The 21,908-nt window shown below is 42.2% G+C and overlaps 2 protein-coding genes across 2 annotated transcripts; both read right to left on the reverse strand.

Moving 5' to 3' along the window:
- Window positions 1–7,918: 7,918 nt before the first annotated feature.
- Window positions 7,919–10,039, reverse strand: LOC6531777 (kinesin-like protein Klp59C). The gene has a single exon (XM_002092528.4). It carries the CDS (start codon window positions 9,892–9,894, stop codon window positions 8,023–8,025), a length of 1,872 nt encoding a protein of 623 aa, XP_002092564.1. The 5' UTR covers window positions 9,895–10,039; the 3' UTR covers window positions 7,919–8,022.
- Window positions 10,040–11,643: 1,604 nt separating this feature from the next.
- On the reverse strand, window positions 11,644–14,335 carry LOC6531778 (glycerol-3-phosphate dehydrogenase [NAD(+)], cytoplasmic). Its single transcript, XM_002092529.4, has 7 exons — window positions 14,014–14,335; window positions 13,740–13,946; window positions 13,489–13,677; window positions 13,246–13,429; window positions 13,032–13,185; window positions 12,890–12,982; window positions 11,644–12,831 (listed from the first exon to the last, which is right to left on the reverse strand). Exons 1-7 carry the CDS (start codon window positions 14,230–14,232, stop codon window positions 12,801–12,803), a joined length of 1,077 nt encoding a protein of 358 aa, XP_002092565.1. The 5' UTR covers window positions 14,233–14,335; the 3' UTR covers window positions 11,644–12,800.
- Between the last annotated feature and the right edge of the window lie 7,573 nt (window positions 14,336–21,908).

Genomic DNA, 21,908 nt, shown 5'->3' on the forward strand with positions numbered 1-21,908 from the left:
GTAATGGAGCAACATCTTTGTATCTACACTTCTTGTTTAATTTTAAAGTTAACAAAGCATCACAAATAATAAAGTGATGTGGCAAATTGTTTAAAAATGTAATGAAGAAGAAATATGTGTACCCTTAGTCAAGAAGGGTGTATACCGAACCCAAGGCGAAAAGTTCCCCCAAGGAAGGCCAGGAAAAGCAAAACGCAGAAAAGTAGGCAATGATTTTTATTAATTGATAAGCATTTGCAACAAGTTGCACAGACACAAGGGTAAACACAAGCACACAGCCACACACACCTCGTGCGTATGTGTTTGAGTGAAAAGTCCTTCTGCCCGAACTCGTTTCATATTTGAGGTAGGATTTATCATATCAGATCATCGCATTGCGATAGGGTCCATGAGGACTTTGTGAGAATCTAGAACACGAGCTGAAAGGAAAAGCAGGGTGGGGCAAAGGACGAAGATACTAGAAAAGCTACATCAAAGCAAGTGGAATTTAAGGTCCAAAATAGCTGAGAGGGGGTTAAAAATAACCTTTTAAATGGTAGCTTGGAAGTGTACAAAGGATTTCTAACAAATATGCCTCCAACTACGATGTATGCGTTCAATTAACGGGATGAACGGAACCATAACGAAGATAATTAATAATTTTTGCCAACTAATTAATAGAAATATTCCAAACTTCCGCGAGGCATTCACGGCTGACTAATTTGCAAAGCTAACAAAGAGTAAGTAAAGCGAAGGAGAAAAAATGCATTCTTCAAACTTACTCAATAGGAAAAAAAAGACAAGTATTTACTCCTTAAAACTTTTGTCGAAGTTTGCGCTTTTCTGGCCCCCATAAGGCAGGGAATATGGTAAGCAGGACGGCAGCAGGCCAAGAAAAATGTGCACTTGTCAGCAGAAGAAAAGCGCCAAAAGAAGGAGAGCAGCAAAGAAATCAAGGCAGCCCTAAGAGACTTCAACTCGAACCAAGCCAAACAAAACTGCAGTCGAAATCATTAAAAAAATGAAAGCGTAATTGATAAAGGGAATGCGGGCTGGCAAAAAAAAAAATTACGAAAAAAATGTGAAATAAGTGGGGGCATGAGATGCCGCAAGTCTACAGCGATGACATCGTTAAAAGTCTACGAAAGTACACTTCTCATGGAGTACGCCTTCACCAATTTCCCCGCTGAGTTTCCCCTGTTTTCCCAGTCTCTCTCACAGCTTTTCTCTCTCTCAAGTGACTATTCAAGTGCCGAATTAGTGGCCACAAATTGGCCTGACTTCGGCTGAAAAGAACGAAAAGCGAGCCGGGGGCAAAGATTCATTGCAGCCGACGAAAGATTAAGGAATGTGTGGTTAACTGTTAGCAATCTTGGTGAATTCAACTCCAACTCACACTGCCACTCTTGCCGGAACTCCTGCGCCCCGGAAAAGCTTCTTGTAAAATGCAAATGAGGGAAATATTTTGCCTCAGTTCTCTCGTCTACGACGAACTGAGTTATTTGAGCAAACTAAAACGCCATTTTGTGGGTATTTCCCTGGGAAACAAAAGGCATTCGCTGCACTAAAGCACTACTGACCCCCAAAAACACACCCTGGCCCACTGCGAGAAAGGACTCCTTCAACCTTTTCCACGGTACTTAAACCGAACTAACAAAAAGTTCGCTTTATTTTTCCCTTCTATTTGACTTCGCCTCAGCCAGAGCAAAACGGGAACTGTAAGGATGGGGCGGTGGCGGTAGAAGATCCTTCGCTGCATAAGGCATTTGCATAAGTTGCTGTTAAGCTAAACTCAGCCCCCAACTTTTTTCGCAACTAAAATTTTTGTTTTCGCAATTGTGGTGAAAAAGCGGCGGCCGCAAATTAAATCGTCAGTGGCGAATGGAATAAAATGGAAAACATTCTTGGTGAAAAAATATTTGGTCGACTGGGTTTGCATATCCACAGCAATTGAGTAAAGTAAAGTTCAAAAGATGTTTTAGCATTCGAAGTTTCCCCAAAGAAAAGCACAAGTTTGCCATATAAATCAATACAACTCTTTTCATTCTATTTTTCCGTCCTGCAGTTGTTTTCAATCAAATTCGATGGCCTTACATTAAATTCCTGATCTGCTGAAACAATTTTCTTGGTGTTCCACTGGTTGCAGATGTTTCAATATATACATAAACAAAATTCCTGTGTTAATATACGTATTGTGCAAAAGTTTTGGTCTAATTAAACATAGAATAACAGATCCTGTCGGCGAAAGTGTCTAACAAAATTCGGGCGGTGAGAGGAAAGTTTTCCACTTTCCGTTGATAAGATAGGAATCCCCCACTGTCAATGCCAAGTTCAAGTGGCTCCACCCTTCCCAGAAAGGGTAAACAGTATAAAACAATGGAATCGGAGGGGAAAGTGTAAGTAAGGGGGGATACCAATCTATATATATAACAATGAAGACGGAAACTTTTTGCTTATTTTTATGTGTTCACATTATTTTCTGCTGTTGTTTGCACTTTATTAGGTTTTGACAAACGGAAGGACTCTCCTTTCAGGACTTTCTTTCTCCGTTTTTTTTTTCCGCTTTCGTTGGCCGGCTGACATATGAATATGCTGTGTGGAAGGGCGTTGATTGCCGTTTGGCCAAATTATGTTGCTTGGGGGGCCAACAACAAGTGCCAAGATCGTAAAGTTGAGCCAAGAACTTTCCTTCGGACTCCCTCCTCCTTCGAAGAGGAAGTAAATTTGTGGCGCCGAAGCGGGTCAATAAAGTTCCGCCATCTTCTGTTTCCGGCTGGAGTTTAATTTTCTGGTTTATTTTTGTGCCTTCATTTCGGGCTGCTGGTGTGTAGGAAATCAATAGCGGCGCATTTATTATTCAACGGCAAACAAGAAACTCAAAATCCACTCAAATTCCAACCCCGGCCCAAAAGTCTGCCTTCTTATTTTTGTGTGTATCCCACACTCAAGGCCGGTCGTCGGTCGGGCCAAGGTTGCCACAAATTAAAATTATAAAAAGAAATCATGTATACGCATTACGTATAAATAAATTCATACTTGAGCGATACTTGTACTTGTGCTTCTGCTTGTGCTTCTGCCTGTGTTTGTGAGCGTATTTTAAGGGGCTGGCTCAAAGTCACGCGATTGTGGCCCAAAGTCAAGTGCCTTGCACAAGTTGGTTCACTCTGCTCCAGCTCGCCTGACTCTTCGAGTGCGTTTTCCATTTAATTACTGTTTTGTGCCGGCCTTCGTTCCTTCCACTCGCCCTTCTGGCTTTTTACCAGTAATTATATTTGCAACTTGGCCCAATCAGACGGACGTGATGTAACGGCCAAAAGTTATTTTTGTTCTATTGATTGGTTTTCAATTAAAGTCCTTCGGGGCTTTCTCTCTCTTATTTCCTTCGCTATATGGCCAGTCTGGCATGTTTTGATTATTTCTTATAACCTTTTCATAACACTTTCAATTCAATAATAACTGAAGCACATTTACTATCTTTAAAATACTTCAAAAATAGCTATATTGCTAGTGATAAATGCCATAAAACTGAAACCATATATTAAAAAAGGATTGCCAACAAATATTGAACATTTATCCCAGGAATTTTATTAGTATACAGGGAATATGAAAATAATATTGCACACAGATATATTTTCGCTTATTTTTTCAGACATATATTTTTCTGAATATTTACTGAAAGATTAAATATTAAAGCTAGCACAGTATTTTTGGGTAAATTATGGTTTTTCATTTGTGCAATGACCTAAAATTGAACTGAGTTGTTACCCCAAAAACTGTACCATGAAGACAGTTTCCATCAGAGAAAACTCCGCCATACATGAGGAGGTAATTGACTTTGAAATGAGCTTCCCTTGGCTGGAACCTCAGATGCATAATCCACTTACCCCTGGACATTTTGGGGCAATCAAAGGTGCCTGCAACATGTTGGTTTGGAGTGCCTCCAAGCAGCCAGCCAGACACTGAATTCAGTCATTATGAGGTTGGGGAGCCTTAATATCCGAACACATCCTTCCTGCTTGGCTGCTTCTTCCCCTTCTCCCCTCACCACCCCCCGCGTCTCTAACTGGAAAAGCAAGGAAAAGCGGCCACGAATAGTTTCGGGCCGTTGGCTTCTTTTTGTCACTTTTATTTTGTGAATATGTATATTTTTCCTCGCGTTGGAAGAAGTGTCGCTGGTGTTGGGGGTGGGAAAATTCGAGTCATGTGTGCCAGACATGCATAATTCAAAACGTGGCTGGCAAACTCTGTTGCCTGTGTATGTGTGTGTGTTGCCACTTTTTATGTTGGTAACTCGTCGTGTCTGTGTGTGTATTTGTGTTTGTGTGTGGGCTAACGCAATTTTCGTATGCAGAAAAAAGCGAACAAAATGTCACCGCCTTCGCCTTCTGTTTGACATATTTTTCACACAACGTCTGCTTGTTAAATTGTTGGCGGCAATTTTGAGGTTAGCGTGACAAACACAAACACATAAACACACTCACTACCAACACATGTGCATTCGCAAGGCCATTCCAGTGCAACGAAAATTATGTTTGCTGCCCTCTAGTTGCTCTTGTTTTTGGCCCAAAGAAATAAGATATTATGAACAAGTACGAGTATATTGTGTACTTTCAAACTTAAACCAACTGTGAGTAAAGCTGATTTGCTGCTATTGATCCGGCTTAAAGGACCAAAACCTTTAAGATGATCAAAGAGACATCTAGATTCATTCAGATGGAGACTGCCTTTGGGCGGACTAACAGCTAAATAATGATCCTGTGGAAATTGAAAATAAGCCAGTAGTCCGCAGCACATTTCCGTGTTGATCTCACACCATTTTTAATAGACTTCCACCGACATCTGACAGGGTTAGTAAATATGCAAAGTTGGTTTTTATCTTGGCACATTTCTCTGCAACGTTTTCCATATACTGGCACGCGAAAGGAGGAAAAGCGGAGCGGGGTACAAAGTACAGGGGAGATTGGTGAGAAAGTAAGAGACAGACCGTGAGAAAGGGCGAGGCGGGATTGGGAATCGCTTGCATGTTTAGCACTTGACGGCTTAATGGCGAACAATTTGGGTTAAGACAAGAGGCCACGCCCCCAGCTGGACTCGACTGGCAGAAAGGACGACTGGCCCGGATTAAAGGATATAGCTGCGATATATGGCGAGGGAAAAGGAGCTTTAATGGGGACATTTCAATTATTGTAAGAGGCCTTTAACAGTGCGCAGCCAAGTTATGGAACTTAATGCTAGCAAATGTTGAGTTACAAAACAATTAAGTCCATTCGATTAATCCTTTCCCGTCGTGAAAAGCACTTGGCAGATGAGAATCGCCATTTGCTGGGAAACTGTTTTTCTAGCAATTGTAAATCGAGACATAAATAATTCGCCCCGAGCGAATCCAAGCCAAGCGGTTGAAGCGTCGACATGAGGGACAGGACTCGAAACAGAACAGTGACAGGACCAAAAGCCACCCACCCAGTCGACCAATAGCCACTGGCCAAAACAGCACAAACTACATGGTGGGGCGAAAGGATTGAGCCCGGAGCTCAACAAACATGCAGCTGCCAAGAATTTATTGGCTGAACAATGACACAACGACAAGGACCGAGCAGGACAATTATCATTGTAAACATTTTGCCATGACTTCAGCAAAATGAGGAATGGACATCCGAGGGGGGCAGGGATGGCTTAAACTGCCATTCAAGCAGCTTTTTTCCAGGTTCGTAGCATGTGTGCCAAAGCTTACTTCCATTCTATTTGCCTGTGCAACTGCCACACCGAGTTGCTTGAAAATTGAGAAGTGTATTTCTTTTCGTATAAATCATAACTAGTTAAGTGGCGAACTAAAGAAAGCAGTATATTTTAACTAGAAATTTATTAAAATAGATACTCGTGGGCTCTAAGAGATTTTCAGTATGCGACTTAATTATCGCACAGTTTCGGCATTGATAATGGATCAAAACTTACGCTCTTATGTGCGGCTCTTATCACTGATTCCATTTGGGATACATTTCTCTCAATTTTCCAATAACCTACAGCTGCAGCCATTAGTGCCTCTTACTTTTCCGAATGCCGCGAGCAAAGTTTTCCCGGCCAACAGTTTCGGTTACATTTACGAGAGTTTCGAAGGAGAGAGGAAATGCGATGGAGCTGCGGGCGATTCACTTGCAGCCCTCCAGTCATCCAGTCCTCCAGTTGGAAAAGTGCATTAGACAAAAGTAATCGATACTCGGTGGAGGAGCAACTCAGGCAAAATGCTTTAAGCCTTCAATCAGAAGATGTGTTTGAGTTATTCCCTCAAGTTCGGCATTCTATGGAGGGGGGCAGGGTGGAGATTTTGGATTTTCGAAATTTGTATAGAAGCCGACGCCAAGTTTACATTTATAGGACTTATCAGTTTCCCCAAATTGAAATGTTTGCACTCCGCTGAATCTACACGCACTTCCTTCCGGTTTTGTTTACCCGACTTGAGTCCGTGTGAGTGTGTAGGTGTGTGTGGTGTGAGTGTGTGGTGTGAGTGTGCGTGGGTATCTGTGTGCTCATCGAATTTACTTACTTATTTAGGTAGCTATGCTAATGGCATATTAGAAGTCGGCGGTGTGGGGCTTCCCGTGGGCGACGTTTCTCTAGCCGTTTTAATGCCAGGTTAGGTAAACACTTGCGAAATGAATTAACTTTAAGCCGCAAAATTTGTACTCCTGTGTGTGTGCGTGTGTGTGTGTGCGTGCTTGCACGCATGTGTGAGTGTGCATACATAAACGCTCGTAATTGTTTATTTACATAACTTGACATAAGATTAAAGACGCTTTTGATTAACGATGCGGGAGACAGCAGGGACTTGAAATTAAATTGCAAACATTAAATGGTTGACCGACTGAACTGAAATTCCAAGGTGTGTTTTGCTGCAGCGGCATAAAAAGCTTAAACCAAAGTCCTGTAAATACTACGATATCAAGTTTTAAATTTAAATTTAACGAAAATGCAAAGGTAAACAACGGAGAGTTATGTACATACATAACTTATACCCGAATGTAAATGGGAAGGCCTAGAAAAATTAAACTAATTATTATTATAAACATTATGCAGATCCCAAAATGCGAATGACAGCTTTTTAGGAGCATTTTTCTGCGATTTCAATTAGTGTCAAATGCGCAGGAATAACAAAATTTGCTGCTTCATCCATATTCATTCGCTTCCCGAGCATTTATGTGCGGATTTGCGCGAAAAATGCCAAAAAGTTAAGCGAATGGGCGGGAGAGGCGGGAAGTTAAGGAAAAGCCGCCCTAAGCCATAATTTAATATATTGACACAAAGCCTTGTCGTAAGACGTGTCTTGGCACCATCATAATCCCCAATATTGTATATTGACAGCTGTCAAAGGAGCCACTTCCCACTTCCGCAGCCAAAAACACGAAAAAAAGCCACAGAAAAAGTGTAAGGAGCAAGTAAGTTTTTGGCCTAATGCGCAACTATGCGGAAAATATTTGCACTTAGTTTGGGTTCAGTTCAGCCTAGGAAAATGTAGTCGCACACTGAGCCCACTGCTACGTGTGCTGGCTGAAGGACACGAAAGTGGGCCAGGACCTAAGCCAGGGAAACAGGTTGGCACACAAATGAACTGGGCCAGAATGGAACGGAGCTGGTGACAACTTTAAGACGCCGAATTACACAAGTGCGTCCTCAATCGTCAGCGATTTCTGTGGGCCAAATTCAAATGAAGTCTGCTTACAATATAGCTGCGTTGCTAGGTTTCACTTAATTTATTAAGCGAATATACATTTGAGAGCTTGAAATGTAAGTAAAGTGCTCATTAAGTCTGTCAAACGAGAAAGCAAACGATTCAACCTTTTCAGATTCCTTGCCAAATTTAGCTAAATATTACATTTTCCTAGACAAAATGTACGCCAGTACATTGGGCTTTATTTTCCAAGGACTCTGCCCAATTTTCCGTTGCTTTTCCAATCATATACCATTTATTTAGATAACAAATAATTTTGACAAACTTTTTAATTTGAATAACTTGCTGTAGAAATCGATTAGGGGTTTAAGTCATGAGTTTTAGGGAAAGTTGCGCCCTCGGAATCGCGCCAAGGATTTGGCCAGCATCATGGAAACTTCCTGTGCGGAGCGCCCCTTTCTTTGGATCAGCTGCTGTCCGGATGTGGGCGAAGTGGGCTTAGATTCTCGTTTCTGGGCTCTGTTCAAGTCATTCGTGGCATTAATGTCTTGCTGCGCTTGATTTGCCGCCCCTGGTAGCGATGAGGAGGAGGCAGATGGAAAGGGTCGCTGGCTGGATGACTGGCTGATGATATCTGGCATGGAGGTGCTTTCCAGGTTGGGATCCTGATTCCGTTTGGGAGCCATCGACTCCACACTCAATTCCTTCACCCGATCCGCATAACGTAGGGTATTCAAGGTATGCTCCACCGAATGCAAGCCCGGCGAGATCATGGCTATCATGCAGGTTTTCACTTTCTTACCCCCAATGAAGGAGTCGCGCAGCACTTGGGTCAACTTGGAGCCACGGAAGGGCAAGTGACTCGATTGGCGACCCAGAGCGCGAATGCACTCCTTGAGGACCAGCAGCGACTTGTTGATCTCGGATCCTTCCAGGCGCGTCACCCGATCCGCCGAGCTGTTATCCGCTCCTCTTTCATTCCCGGCCAGATCTATTAACGAGAATTTCCCGTATAGCTGGTCCTTCGTCTCGGATCTCAGCACGATTTGGAATACCGCATGCGATCGGGAGGACTTGGAATTGGCTGAGGTATGGCCCGAGGTACGAACACTATTGCCCATCTCGAGTAGTTCCAGAACATCGCCGGTGTTCTTTACCGGATTCTGCGTTAGGCCCACCACTTGCACCTGCTGGTTGCCATCCTCCAGGACGCGTAATTGCGGCTTGCCAGGCATCAGGAGATCGTACACCCGGGTGCCGTAGATCTCGAAGAAGCTGCAGGATACGCTTAACTTCCGGCTGTTATAGGGAGCCGTCTTCAGAGTGGCGAACACATCCCTGGCGGCCATCCCATAGATGCCATCCATTGAGCTCTGCTGACTTCCGGGGAACTTGCCACCCATCGTATGGGTCTTGCCGCTTCCGGTTTGTCCATAGGCAAAACACGTGGCCATTCCGCCATCAAAAATGTGCTTTATCAAGGGACGGGCTGTGAACTCGTAGACCGTGGCGTTTGAGCAATCTTCGTTGAAGACGTAATCGAAACGAAAGCTATGGTTCTCCAAGAACTTGACCAGGTTCACATGCTTTCGGGGCTCGTGGACCACCAACGTGTCCTTGGACAGAACGCTGACCACATCCAGTTCCCGATCAGTCAGCTCCTTGCGCCGCAGTGGCCTCTTCCTCACACAAACCACAATTTGGTGCCCCTTGACTCGATCGCCAGCTGTACCGCTCTTCGCCGGTTGATTCTCCAGTTGCACACGTTGCACTCGTATCATTTTGGCTATCTCCCAGTTGGGATTTCCCGCATCTTCGCGCTTCACCTGCTCCCGCTCTTGACGAGTCCTCAACTGCATTTCGCGCCTCCGTTCCCGTTCCTTTCGCATCTTGTCAGCCTGGTTCAACTGGTCCTCTCGAACAGAAGGCGTCAGCTGGCGGGGCGTGGCCGTGGCCAATCCAGGTGACAAACTGCCAGCCGCCATGCGTTGTTTCATGGAACGTGGCGGTATTAAGGCAGTTTGATTGGTTGATGTGGCATTGCCACTGCAGCGGGGCGGATCGAAGATCTGGGGATTCAACAGGATCACCAGCTCCAGGGGCAGATCCTTACCACGCACCGTATGTCCTTCAGGCCATTCCACCGTAACCAGGTTGATGCTACCGCCCTCCAGTTTGATAATCTCCGCCAAGTGGACTCTGCCGTCCGAACGTCGAATGAAGACCTTCTGTTTGATCGACAATTGATCCATGGCAGCAGATCTGTGATCCTTCGATTTCTGCAACAAATTTGTTTAACTGCAAATTTTCACCAATAAAGTGGGCATATTATTTAGGCAGAATTTCGATTTAATGTTACGAAAAAGGCAGAAAAAGTAAGCGACAGTCAAAGCAACGAGTGTTATGATATCGATTTTTAAAAAAATCGTAATACATTTTTACCAAAATTCTATACTTAATGGATCTGGTAACTCCTTTTGGAGGAAACACGTTCAGTTGGAGGCTCCATTTCGGGTGCTCCAAAACCATTCCAGTGATATCTATTCTGGCGGGGATTGTTTTAGCTATTTGTTCAATTTGAGGGCAAACAACAGGCAGCAGCAATAACCGAATCAACAAACAACACCATTCCGAAGGCCTCTCTCGTCAGTCGTGCTGCATGTCCTGTGTATGTGTATTCTATTTGCCGAGCTGGGGGTGGTCCTGAAATGAAGCATTCTTTCGTAGAAAGAGACGGGCATACACGGGGGGAAAGAGACAGAGAGAAGAGATAGAGCGAGGAACAAGTTGCAGATACGTTTGCATAAGCCGAGACGTGTGTAACGTACCAAATTGTTATTTATTTTTTGAAGTGCTTGCGCCACTGCCTCTGTGTAAAGGTGTATCTGTGTACCAGAGTGTGTGTGTGTGTTGTATCTGTGTTTTCGCCGCCAAATGTATGGGTGGGTTCTGGTGTAGGAAGGCACAGATACAAAGATACATTGCCCACAGATACGTGCAACTTGTTTGGGTCTTCAGTGGCGTCTTGTTTGCTATTTGACGTCACATTTTGCCAAATTTACCGTGTAATTATCGGCAAAGGCGAGCGCCACATCAGCCCCACATCAGCCCCACTTCAGCCCCCCATTCACCACCCACCACCCAGTGGAAAATGCAACAAGGAAGGGGCGAACAGGTGGTACCCTGGACACTCCTGCTGCCCAACTGATATGCAAATTTCGATAGCTTTTTGTCCTGTTTGGCCGGGACCCCAGGCATATTTGTTTAACCGTAGTCAGAACGAGCCGGACAGTTTGATTTCGTTTCGGGGATTTCCATTGCCATTTTCATTTTCATTTTGATTTTCATTTTTAGCTGGCATTTTGGACCTGTACGCAGGCAGCACGTAAGCTGAATATTTGCTGTATGCTTGCGTAAACTGCAAATCTGAAATGAACTAATAAAGCAATTGGAATGGAAAACATTTGCCGTGTTTTACACAAAAAAAATTTAATTCCAAATAAATTGAAAAGCCATTGGACTGGATGTGCGTAATGTGGCTTGCATACAGTTTTTTTGTTCGACCTTCTGAAACGTAATAATAAATGCATGCATAATGAAGAAAATGATTTCATGGATATAATCTTTTGATATATGGCATTGTGTGCAATTTCTCTTTTACACCTTTTTCTCTAACCCGGCTTCCTCGATCAGCTTCAATCATTTGAAATATTAATAAATAATTTACATATTGTTTCACATCAGCTATGCATAAAGAACATACATGTATATAACACAATGCAATCATAAACAATAATTGTCATTCGGCGCGGATTATATGTTGTCCGCTAATGTAATCGAATTGGTCAATTTCGACATTTAAACTAATCCGTTTACAAAATCCGCATGCAATCACACCCCCGCACCACAATTCCCGTTGGCTGCTGATTACCGCCTTTGCTGCTTTGATTTAATTATGCCTGAAAAAATTCGCACGACAAATCGCAAAGCCGAAAACTAAATGAATTGCATAAATCATTTATTAAATAACAAATTCAAAATTGACTTGGAACTCAACTGAATTGGACCACGAACAGATTAAATTGTTGGCCCACAGGGAATCCGGCAATGGTCACATAGTTCGAGATCATCTTTAGTAACCGTTGTACAATTTCTTGAGCAAATCCCACATGTTGTTCCTAATGTTGGCTCTTGGCTCCATTTTAGGCATTTCGTCCTTCAAGAAAAAGTCATAAATCTGCTTTCCTAATTGCCATAATCTTGGTTCTGGCTGGCAATGCACTGGTGCCTCTGGTTGTTTGTAAAATATCCATGCCGAAAGTAGAATAAGTGCTGCCACAGCCAGCAGGTAGGTGAAAGATGCCTGCTTTCCTAGACATTTTCGAAAGTTGGTAAACGAAAAGGTATCCATTTTTTTTGAAATCTTTTTTTTCTGTAGAAATATAGATCTTATCGATGCTGGTTATTTTTTTTGAAATCTTTTTTTTTGTAGAAATATAGATCTTATCGATGCTGGTTATTTTTTTTGAAATATTTTTTTTTGTAGAAATATAGGTCTTATCGATGCTGGTTATGCTGGCTTACTGACCGAATGGGCTGTGGTGACACACGTGCTTGGTTTGACATATGGTTCAGTGAACTCTAGATCTCGAGATTTCGACTAGTCCTCCAGTGGTTGCTCCCATTTCCTCAATTCCGATTGAAAAGCACTTCAGCCTCAAAACAATGGTGAAAGCAGAAAAAAACGAGGAAAAAAAAAACTCACTACCGGACACCGAGAAACACACATAAATTTATAGTTGAGCCATGGAAAACAATGAGATGGAAAAACGGGCGGCTTTCTTTTCCATTCATCCGGATCCGGATCCCCGACTGAAGTGATTTCCGTTGTTTTTCGTTGTGCTGCATCTGGGAGCGTTGGTGCATTCAATGGAGTGCACTCTCTTCGCCAAGGAGCACTTGAACTGCAGCAAGAAAAGACGCACAATACAAACGCTGAGGGCCTTTGTTCGAACAAATCGTTTATATGCGTAGTGCATATCCCAGACAAAACCCGGTTTAATGTGCTCCATTTGGCTGTCTAAGCAGTAAGAATGCGAATTTCAATGCTGTATGATTTTATTTAAAACTTATTACACCTCAAACGACGAGTCCGGCTTTACAATTGAAAAGTATGGAGCGGGTGAAAGCTGCAGGAAGAGTTACAATTACTACTAAGTAAGTGAGATATTTCCTGCAGATCCTTACATATCCTCGCGCGCCTTAATCAGGGTTTCGACCAGCCGCTGCAGTGGATAGTCGCCAGTGCAGATCCTGTACACGGTTGTAAAGAGGGGAAATCTGTGGAAGGAACATACAATAACATACTACGCATCTACAGCATCCTTACTTGTCCTCCAAGCCCTTCTTCTTGAGCATATGATGCACCAGCTCCGCTGTCACCGGACCCAGTGGCTCGTGTCCCGGTATAAGGATGTGCTCCAGTTCGCTCAATGGCTTGCCTGTCTTCACAAAAGCTTCGGCCAACTTGCGATTGCGATTTGCTGTGCAAGATATATATTCGTTTTATAAACTTTAAAGATTTAAGTAGATTTTTGGCTTACCATAACAACTAGTAACCAAATCGGATATTCCGCAGGACTCAAAGAAGGTTCCCATGCGGCAGCCGGGATAGAAAACATCCACAAACTGGAGCATCTCCAGGAATCCTCTCCTAATGATTCCGCCCTTGGTGTTCTCGTTCAGCTCCATTCCATCTGAGCAGCCAGCCGCAAAGGCAATGATATTCTGTAATTTCAACAAGGAACAACGTTTTACCAATGTAAATATCCCAAGGCGAAATTTACCCGTAGAGTGGAACAGATCTCCACGCAATCTGCATCCTCGGTGACCACCACTCGGAATGTGGGCGACCTGAATATGTCGTGGAGCACCCTATAGTACTTCTGATCCCGACAACCCACGGTGCCCTCGGCAAAGTGGTCGTGGGCCAGCTCATGGGCCAAGTTGCAGCCCACCAGGACGGAGCAAGGAATCTGTTTTGTATATAGGGAATGTTACAATATAAAAAGCTTTAAGAGTGTAATATTAACACGACCTTTAGCTGCCGCATTATAATCTGGGAAATCAGTACGAACTGCCCATCGTCGCCGCGCTCGAATCCTTTGATCAAGGACACTGCATGGGCCGTGGGCTTCACTTTCCCGAGCAGTGTTTTGCAGCAGCTGCTCACGAAAGTCGGCGGAATGGCGAATATTATGATGTCTGCATCTCTAGCCGTGGTCACAATATCATCCACGGCCACCTGTTAAATGTGAAATCGAAATATTACAAAAGCCCAGAGACATCGTTAGTCAATCAAAATCACACACAATATTTGGCGGCAGTTCAAAGTTCGGCATGTACTTGGTATTTATGTGGGTGGTGTTGATGATTTCCGTGAGCTTGCGACCCTCAACGATTTCCTCATAAACGTACATGGGCACCTTTTCGTCCAGTGTCTGCGAGTTCATCACGTTTCTGCCCACATTGCGGGCTATAGTCGTTGCCCAGTTTCCGGATCCAATGATGCAAATCATTATCTTGTCCATCTTGAGATTGCCAAATGATGTATGAATTTCAATCAAATGTTTCGTGTTCGTCTGTTTGTTGGAATGACTTAAAATTCTACGAAATTCTTTCGGCACAAAGTGTTTATTTGGAACTGTCAGTTTGATCAGAATTAGTAATTCTAGTGAATGCGTTCTGTTTCATGACACACATTGTAACTGACACCATTGATTAGGGGCTTGTATGCGGTAACAATAAAAATTGTAACACCGCAATTATTGGCAATGATAATGGGAATGTATACAGCCTGTAAACTGAAATCAAGCTTATTTACCCCGCAGATGGAAACTCCAATTGACTCCCAGTATCAATTCGGCTGTGAACCTGAAAAATTAATGCCCAAATAAATTAAAGCACACGCAAAGGGCACACATACTCGTATTAATATATATGCATATTTACATATTAACATATAAGTTCCGTGTACATATATTGATTGAGTGCTGGGCAAACAATTCATCAGTAAACCAGGCGGGATAAAAATTACGTATACGTCACGTTCGCCAAACTGGCAGCGCAAATAATTAACTGCAGCAACCGTTTTCCCCCTTCAATTTCCAATATGGATTCATTCATGGTTGTCGGCAACAAATTTAAGCTGATGCTGGAAAAATTGTGTAATTCTTATATTTATTTTTTAATTACGGCTGCGCCAAAAATTCGGAGAGAAATTCGGCTGTGCGGCAGAAATGCGGCAGTTATTTAAATAAAATATAAAATTGCCAGCGTTAAAATGCAAAAAGGGCGAAAGCCAAAGTGAAAGTCCCATCGAAATCAATGTGCAAGAAAGTAAACACTTTGAAATTGTGCTACCCGCAGTCGTTGGCAACCCCATCTCATCCAATTCCGACCAATCCCGCCAGAATCCTGAGTCCTGAATCCAACCATACAACTGCAGCTCAACCGCCCAGCGCCATCCACTCGAATATGAAATCAAAATGGATGATGGGCGAAATGAAAATGGAATTTTTAATGAGTTGCTGCCGTGGCAAAGGCCAAACGAGCTGGTGACTGGTGGCCACCGAACAATGGAGCGGAGACAAAACGATGGAAAAGTGGGGCCAAGTCAGGGTGTCCATCGCAATCCCCCAACTTGGCGCCACTTGGAGCGGACCAAGGCCGTTGCAGCCAAGTAGGAGGGTCTACTTTCGGCTGGCAAGAACTTTAAGGGCACATGAAAAACGGTTCCAAGTAGAAACAAATTTCCAAATAAAGTATCAGTTCCAGTTTAAAACCTACAGGAAGCCTAATAAAGCATCTTGAACATAATTTGATTTTTATTCCTTTCCTGAGACTGCATAATTTATTCCTACACATTCTGCTAGCTTCTCCTCGTTCAACATTAATTTCCGTTTTTATTATTTTATTCTCTGTATTTTTATTCCCACCATAAAGTAAACTTAACTTGGCCAGATGACTGAAATCTGCTCAGGGATACGCACATAAAGTTTTAGCACAATTTTTTATGCTTTGCACCTTACACACACTGCTTTACCTCCACTTTTTCTTTGTGGCAGTTACTCATATGATTTTGTGACTACAAAGTTGAATCGTAAATAAAATTATTCCATGTTTTTGTAAGCTGCAACGTGATTTCGAGTATCTGTCGGTTAGTTTGGGTATCTGTGTGCGGGAATAGTTGGCAACTTTCACTTTCTCTCTCCACTTCAACTTGTGCGAACTTCGCAATCTGGAGATAAACTAATTAGCCAGATGTGTGCTTCAATTTTGTGTGGATAAAGCGTGTGTTTTCAGAAAATCGATGTTTGCTCTGAAAGGTAAATAAAATCGAATTAAATAAAAGCTTCCAAGTGCTGATGGCTTTTAAATGCGAACATTTTGTATTTGCAAACATCAAACAATTAGTATTATTTAGTATGATTTGAAGTATAAGAATTTGTGTAAGTAAATGAAAACTATAATCAGGTAAACAACTTTTCCAACCACTTTTGATGGCGATCCGCAGGACGAAAAGTGGCTTATGCTGCCCAGTCGCTTTAAGAGGCATTAAATTACGTGAAAAGAAAAGTTTCTGGCCCAAAGTTGATTTGGATTCGAGTGGAAATCAGATCTAGATACACATACTATATGTAGCTACAGATGCGGATACAAAGCGAATGCTCTGGAGTGGAAATGACGAAGCCGCAGTCTTAGATTGCGTGCGAAATGCAGGCAAAGTTGGCTTGCTAAAGGGCGAAAAAGGGGAGAGTCCTGGAAAAACAGCCAACTATGCAAACTCGGCTCTATGCTCGGCTCTGAATGAAATCGAGATAAACTACTCACAATATTTACTTTTAATTGGAGAAGTTCAAAGAATAAACAAATATCAAGGGACCGAGGGATAGAACGATGCGGCATTAAAAGTTTTTTGTTCTTCGTCCCTTTGCCACCTTTCCTTGCCACATCGAAATGGGGCAAATGAAACACATTGCTTTGGTGCACTAAGAGAAATTTAGTCGGAAATCCCCAAGCTGATTATAGTGGAAGTGGAAAAGTATAGAAAGCAAACAGCCATTCAGCTGATCACAGCTTGGGAAATGATATTCCTTGGAATTGCTTTATATTTCGCTGTGTAGCTTTGGCTTTAATTCCAACATTCAAGTTCATTAAGCTTCTTAAATGCGGCGCAAACTGGAATTAATATTCCGAACAACATTTGCCGCATTCTGCTGCTCTTCCACTCGCTCCCATTTGACAGCCGGCCAGAAAGTTGAGCCCGAAGTTCAAAGCGGTCGCGTTAGGGGCGTGGGGCGAGGGGGCGTGGCAGGGTCAGAGGGCGCGGCAGAGACGTCTGCACTCGGCTTTTAATGTTCTCTCTTGGATTTTAGCTTTTTTCGACGTTTGCCTAAATGGTAATTAAAATATTCCCAGCTGGTGTCTAGCTGTCCGCTCGTTCACTGTCCGTTGTCCGTTGGTCGTTGTCCGTCAGCTGGGAGATAAGGGATAAGTGAGTGGGCGGCCAAGGAGTCTCGAGGTCAATTGCAATCAGAGAGTTCTTTCGCCGGCTCGCAGGAGGTGAGCAAATACGGTGAAAGTGCACAGAGGTCACTCGCAGCTGCTAATTTTCAACTCTACTTTGCTGCTGCAATCATTTTAATTGGATTCCGTTCTACTCAACCAATGAAACTCAAACAAAATGTATCCAAAGTTCAGCACTCCAAACTTTTCTTATGATCATCACTTTATCGCACCGCCTTTCAAATACATGTTAAATTTAAAGTGTTATAAGTTAACGTTATGCCTGATTTCTTAAATACTTGACATTTTTTATAGAAGTCTACTTCGCTTTTCTTGTATTTTTTGTAATGCCCCTGCTGTACTTCTCAGTTACCAGTAGCCATTTAGCGAACTACCGCCATCTTTCATTCATAATTTGCTAGACCCTTTTTGCGAGAATTTTTCACACACATACACACAGGGGAGCGGAAAATGGCAGGAGTGCGGGAAAAGCAGTAGACGCAGCTGGGCGAAAAGGGAAACTGTGTCAACGCAGCCATTTGGCCGCCCAAAAAACTCCCCGCTTTTCCGTAGCTGTTTTCCCTGTGTCTCCGTTTTTCCGCCACGCTGATGGCGACATAAATAGCACCGCTTGGATGATGGCTTAGTCCCCCCTCTTCCGCCGCCGGAAAACTCCCCGCAGTCGCCACCCAAAGTTGGCCATATCCCCCAGGTAACAGGTAAGAGCCGCCAGTCGCTCATAAATGTAAACTTTTTCGGCTAGTTACGTGTAATTATGCCATTTTACTCACAGCAAAGATGAGAGGCATGAAACTCATTCTGCCGCGAGACGCGGGCTGCTGCTGCTGATGTCTTTTCACTTGATTGCCAATTTAATCGGCTGGCAATTTTCCGCCTTGGCGCCGTGATTAGTGGGCGTGGCCGTGACCAATTTGTGTGCCAGTGCACAAAAAGAAAGGGATGACTCTGCCGTGAAACTGGAATAATATTATCCGAGTTTCGGGTTATAAACATATTTATTTATTTTTTACCCGCCAGTGGCAGTGACAGTGGCGTGCGTGGGTTTTCAGGACTCACCAGCACACATAATTCAAATACGTGCCGGGCATACGGAAAATTCGGAAAATGCACACACACTGACTGCAGTTAATCGTGGCTTAAGTCCCGTGTTTCTGTCAATATTTTCGCTTGGCCAGGAATAATGCATTTTTTTAACACTTCTTGCAATGTTTTTCCTCGCTTGCGAAAAACTATTTACAACTTTTTGTACTGTACAACAGTCAATAAATAAATATATATTCTACCAGTTACTTTAGCTTAATATTAATACGAAAGTTGTATAAAAACAGAGTTTATGTTTAAATGTAGAAGAAGAATAGTATTTTTAGTAGCCTAAAATGTAATATTATTAATTGAAAAGCTGCAGTATTGATCGAACCACTGGGAACATAAAGAAAATCTAAGGAAAACTAGCATGAGCAGTCATAGAAAAGACGAACAGGGGAGAACAAATTTGCTTGCAATTTTCCTGCCATTTCTCTCTTTTGCACCCACGCATATGAGTTCGTGTGTGTACGAGGCAGTCAGTGTGTGTGTGTGTGGGAGTCCGTGTGTGTGCACACACTTGCATGTTTGCTCAGTTCACATGAAGTCAGTTGTTAAATTGTTGGGGTTTCTCTGGGGCTTTCATGCTACTGCTCCCTGTGTCCCATTTTTCAGGTGGTACTCGCGGTTTTTCTGGCTTCCTTCGCCGAGTTTCACGTGCTTTTTGCCGCTGTTTTCCTTCGCTTCTTGGCCCTAACAAATAGACTTTAAATATTTTGGCACTGAATTTATCTGTGCCAGCTCGTGGGCGTTTACACATTCACAGCCAGGTGTATAAGATTTATGACATCGAGCCGAAAGAGGAATGTAAATATTCCACTTTATAGTTTTTCTTTTCCATTCTTGTTTCTTTTGTGTGGAAGTTTCCAAAATTATCCCTTTGGAATTCGCATAAATGGTATTCTTTTTACCCTTTTTTTAGTTGGCTTAGCACGTGTTTCCTGACTACTTGTTATATCTTGCATCAATCTACATATTACACATAGTATGTATATAGATAGATCGTTTTTCTGTTCTTTAATATCATTATTTTCATCACTGCATTCGAAATATTGGTCCAAATATGGAATGTCATACCTCGTTGAGTTCGAAATTTAATTTCCAATCGAACTGTGTTTTCAAAAAAATATCTATTTTTTTCAAATTTTTTGCAATTTTTGATGATGTTACCCCTTACAAAAAGCGCGAAAATTTGGCCAAAAATTATTTTAACAAAGTCGGTCAAAAAGTGATTTGGTTGGTTAATATTGGTAACTAGGAGTACAAAAATGTAATTCTTTTTGCTCTCTGACCATTTTTGGCCTAGTTATACCGAAAATACTAATCGTAAATATTGAAATTTTGGCGAAAATCGATTTTCCGTTTTTTTGCGTAAATAATTATCAGAATTTTGATCACAACATTCGAAATAGTAGTCCAAATATGGAATGTCATATCTCGTTGAGTTCGTAATTAAATTTCCAATCGAACTGTGTAAAAAAACAAATGCAATTTTTTTTACATTTTTTGCAATGTGCAATAGTTAATTAATCACTTTTTATATTTACCTTGGATTAAAATTAAAATTAAACTGTTTTCAGCACTATTTATTTAAGTTGTTAGTCTGACGTATCAACGTGCAGGGGTTAAACCTAAAAATAAAAGATATTTTGAGTATAACGATTTGGTGGAATTTGATTAAACTTTTTACATAATTCAAAGCAAACGTAAAATGAATATAAAACTTGAGCAATTTTAACTTCTTCGCAGAATCGCTGGCTTTCCTTTTCTACTATTTTGTTAGTTATATATTGCTATGAATTTATAACGAAAAGTTTTGCATTTTGCAAATCATTTTTAGCACCTGCGGCAGGGTTAAAGTTCAGTCAGCGTGAAAACTTTGCAAATTAGTAGTCCAGCGCTGTTTCTTTCCGTTTTCCTGCTGTTCATATATTTATATTTCGCTCAGCGCAGATTTCATTTAAAATGAGTTAACCTGTTAATGCTGTAATGATGAAGAACGAAAGAAAAACATTTCTGCCAGCCATGACTCGTAAATTTGTTTGCTGTCGGAAAAGTAGAAGGTCTAGAATATCTGCGAAAGTGGCAAGACCCGGAAAATGCGTGAATCGTATAGTTCGTATAGGTCACCAAGCTGATCGGCTGAACAGGATTGGCTGCTGACCATAAGCAAACAGCGAAGATTTATGGCTAACTAATCGACACGGGCAATCCCATAAATCTGGACCCAGTTCGAATGTCAAATGGCTAAAAGGTCAGCGAGAGGTAAGCTTCTCGGCCAACAAGGCAAATTAAAGTTCAGACCCAATAAATGTTAATCGGCTGCTCTTTGTCTTTTTCTACCCTTGTCTGATCCCAATCCGCTCATTCTAAGTTTTTGGCCATCTTTGATTTGACTTTGGCCACTTTGACTCTCAATGTGTTTTAACTTATTCGAAAGACTTGTACAGTCGTACTGTTTAATTGTATATTTGCAAAATGTTACCACTTACAAACAACATTCATTTACAAACGCTGCGTTTCACATTGAACATGGTAATTGAGATAAATATTATTTAACAAAAGAATTATGTGATACTTTTGTTTGCGCATTTGCTACTACTCGCTTTAGCGGCTTTGTGCAGGTGCCAATGATGGCCAAACGTGCTCGAATTTATGGCCAATAAATTAAAAAACTTTTACAAAGAGCGTAACAAAACACGACAGTATGGCAGCATTAATTGAAAGCCCCGACTGCTGCGAGTGTAGCTGAGCATATCAAAGGTAATTACGAATGCCGTTTACAGCAGCCAAATGGCTAAGATACCACCCACCCAACAGCACCCACTTACCCACTCATCTCATTATTTAGTTAATTATATGTTTGTGTGCCGGCAATTAGAACTCAGATTTCATTGTTGGCCGAAAACCATTTTGTGGCCTACTCGGTTGCCATCAATGACGATGATGATGATGTCCATGAAAAGGGCAAGCAGGCTACATGGCTTCGCTTCGCTTTGCTTTGCTTTGCTCACCGCAAACTTCTAATTAATTTGAAAGGAAACATTTGAAACGCCTTGTGTTGCGGTTGAAATGGCCCACCTCCCAAACAAACCCCATCAAATGGGTCTTAGACATGTGCAAACGCCTCGCAATTTTCCAGCAAGCTCATTAGAAACCAGGCACTCGATTGAGCTGACAATATTATTCTAGGCTAATTTCTATTACCAGGCAAAGTAACAATACTTACGGTTTTTTGCACCACTTTTTTTGGGGGGGAAATTTGCTGCTCGAATAATTGGAAAAACTATCTTGGCCAGCGAAAAGTTGCCCAACTTGGGCTCTTAACACATTTAATCAAGAGGCGGAAAAATCCGAAATTTTAGCGCCACAATGCATTAAAACTGAAAGTGAAACTGTTGGCTATGCAACTTTATTTCGGTTTTGGTTGCATCATTGCGAAGGCTTAACCCCCATTGCCTGCCTACTTCCCTGATGTTTATAAAGCTGCTTGGGATTTTACCAAAAAGCTGTGCAAAAATGAAAAAGTTTCGGCAGCCCTGTCAAATGGCTTTGCTATTTGGCCAAAAAAGTTTTAATATGCTTAAATTAGTGA

Source organism: Drosophila yakuba, chromosome 2R (assembly GCF_016746365.2).
Source record: "Drosophila yakuba strain Tai18E2 chromosome 2R, Prin_Dyak_Tai18E2_2.1, whole genome shotgun sequence".
NCBI lineage: Eukaryota > Metazoa > Arthropoda > Insecta > Diptera > Drosophilidae > Drosophila > Drosophila yakuba.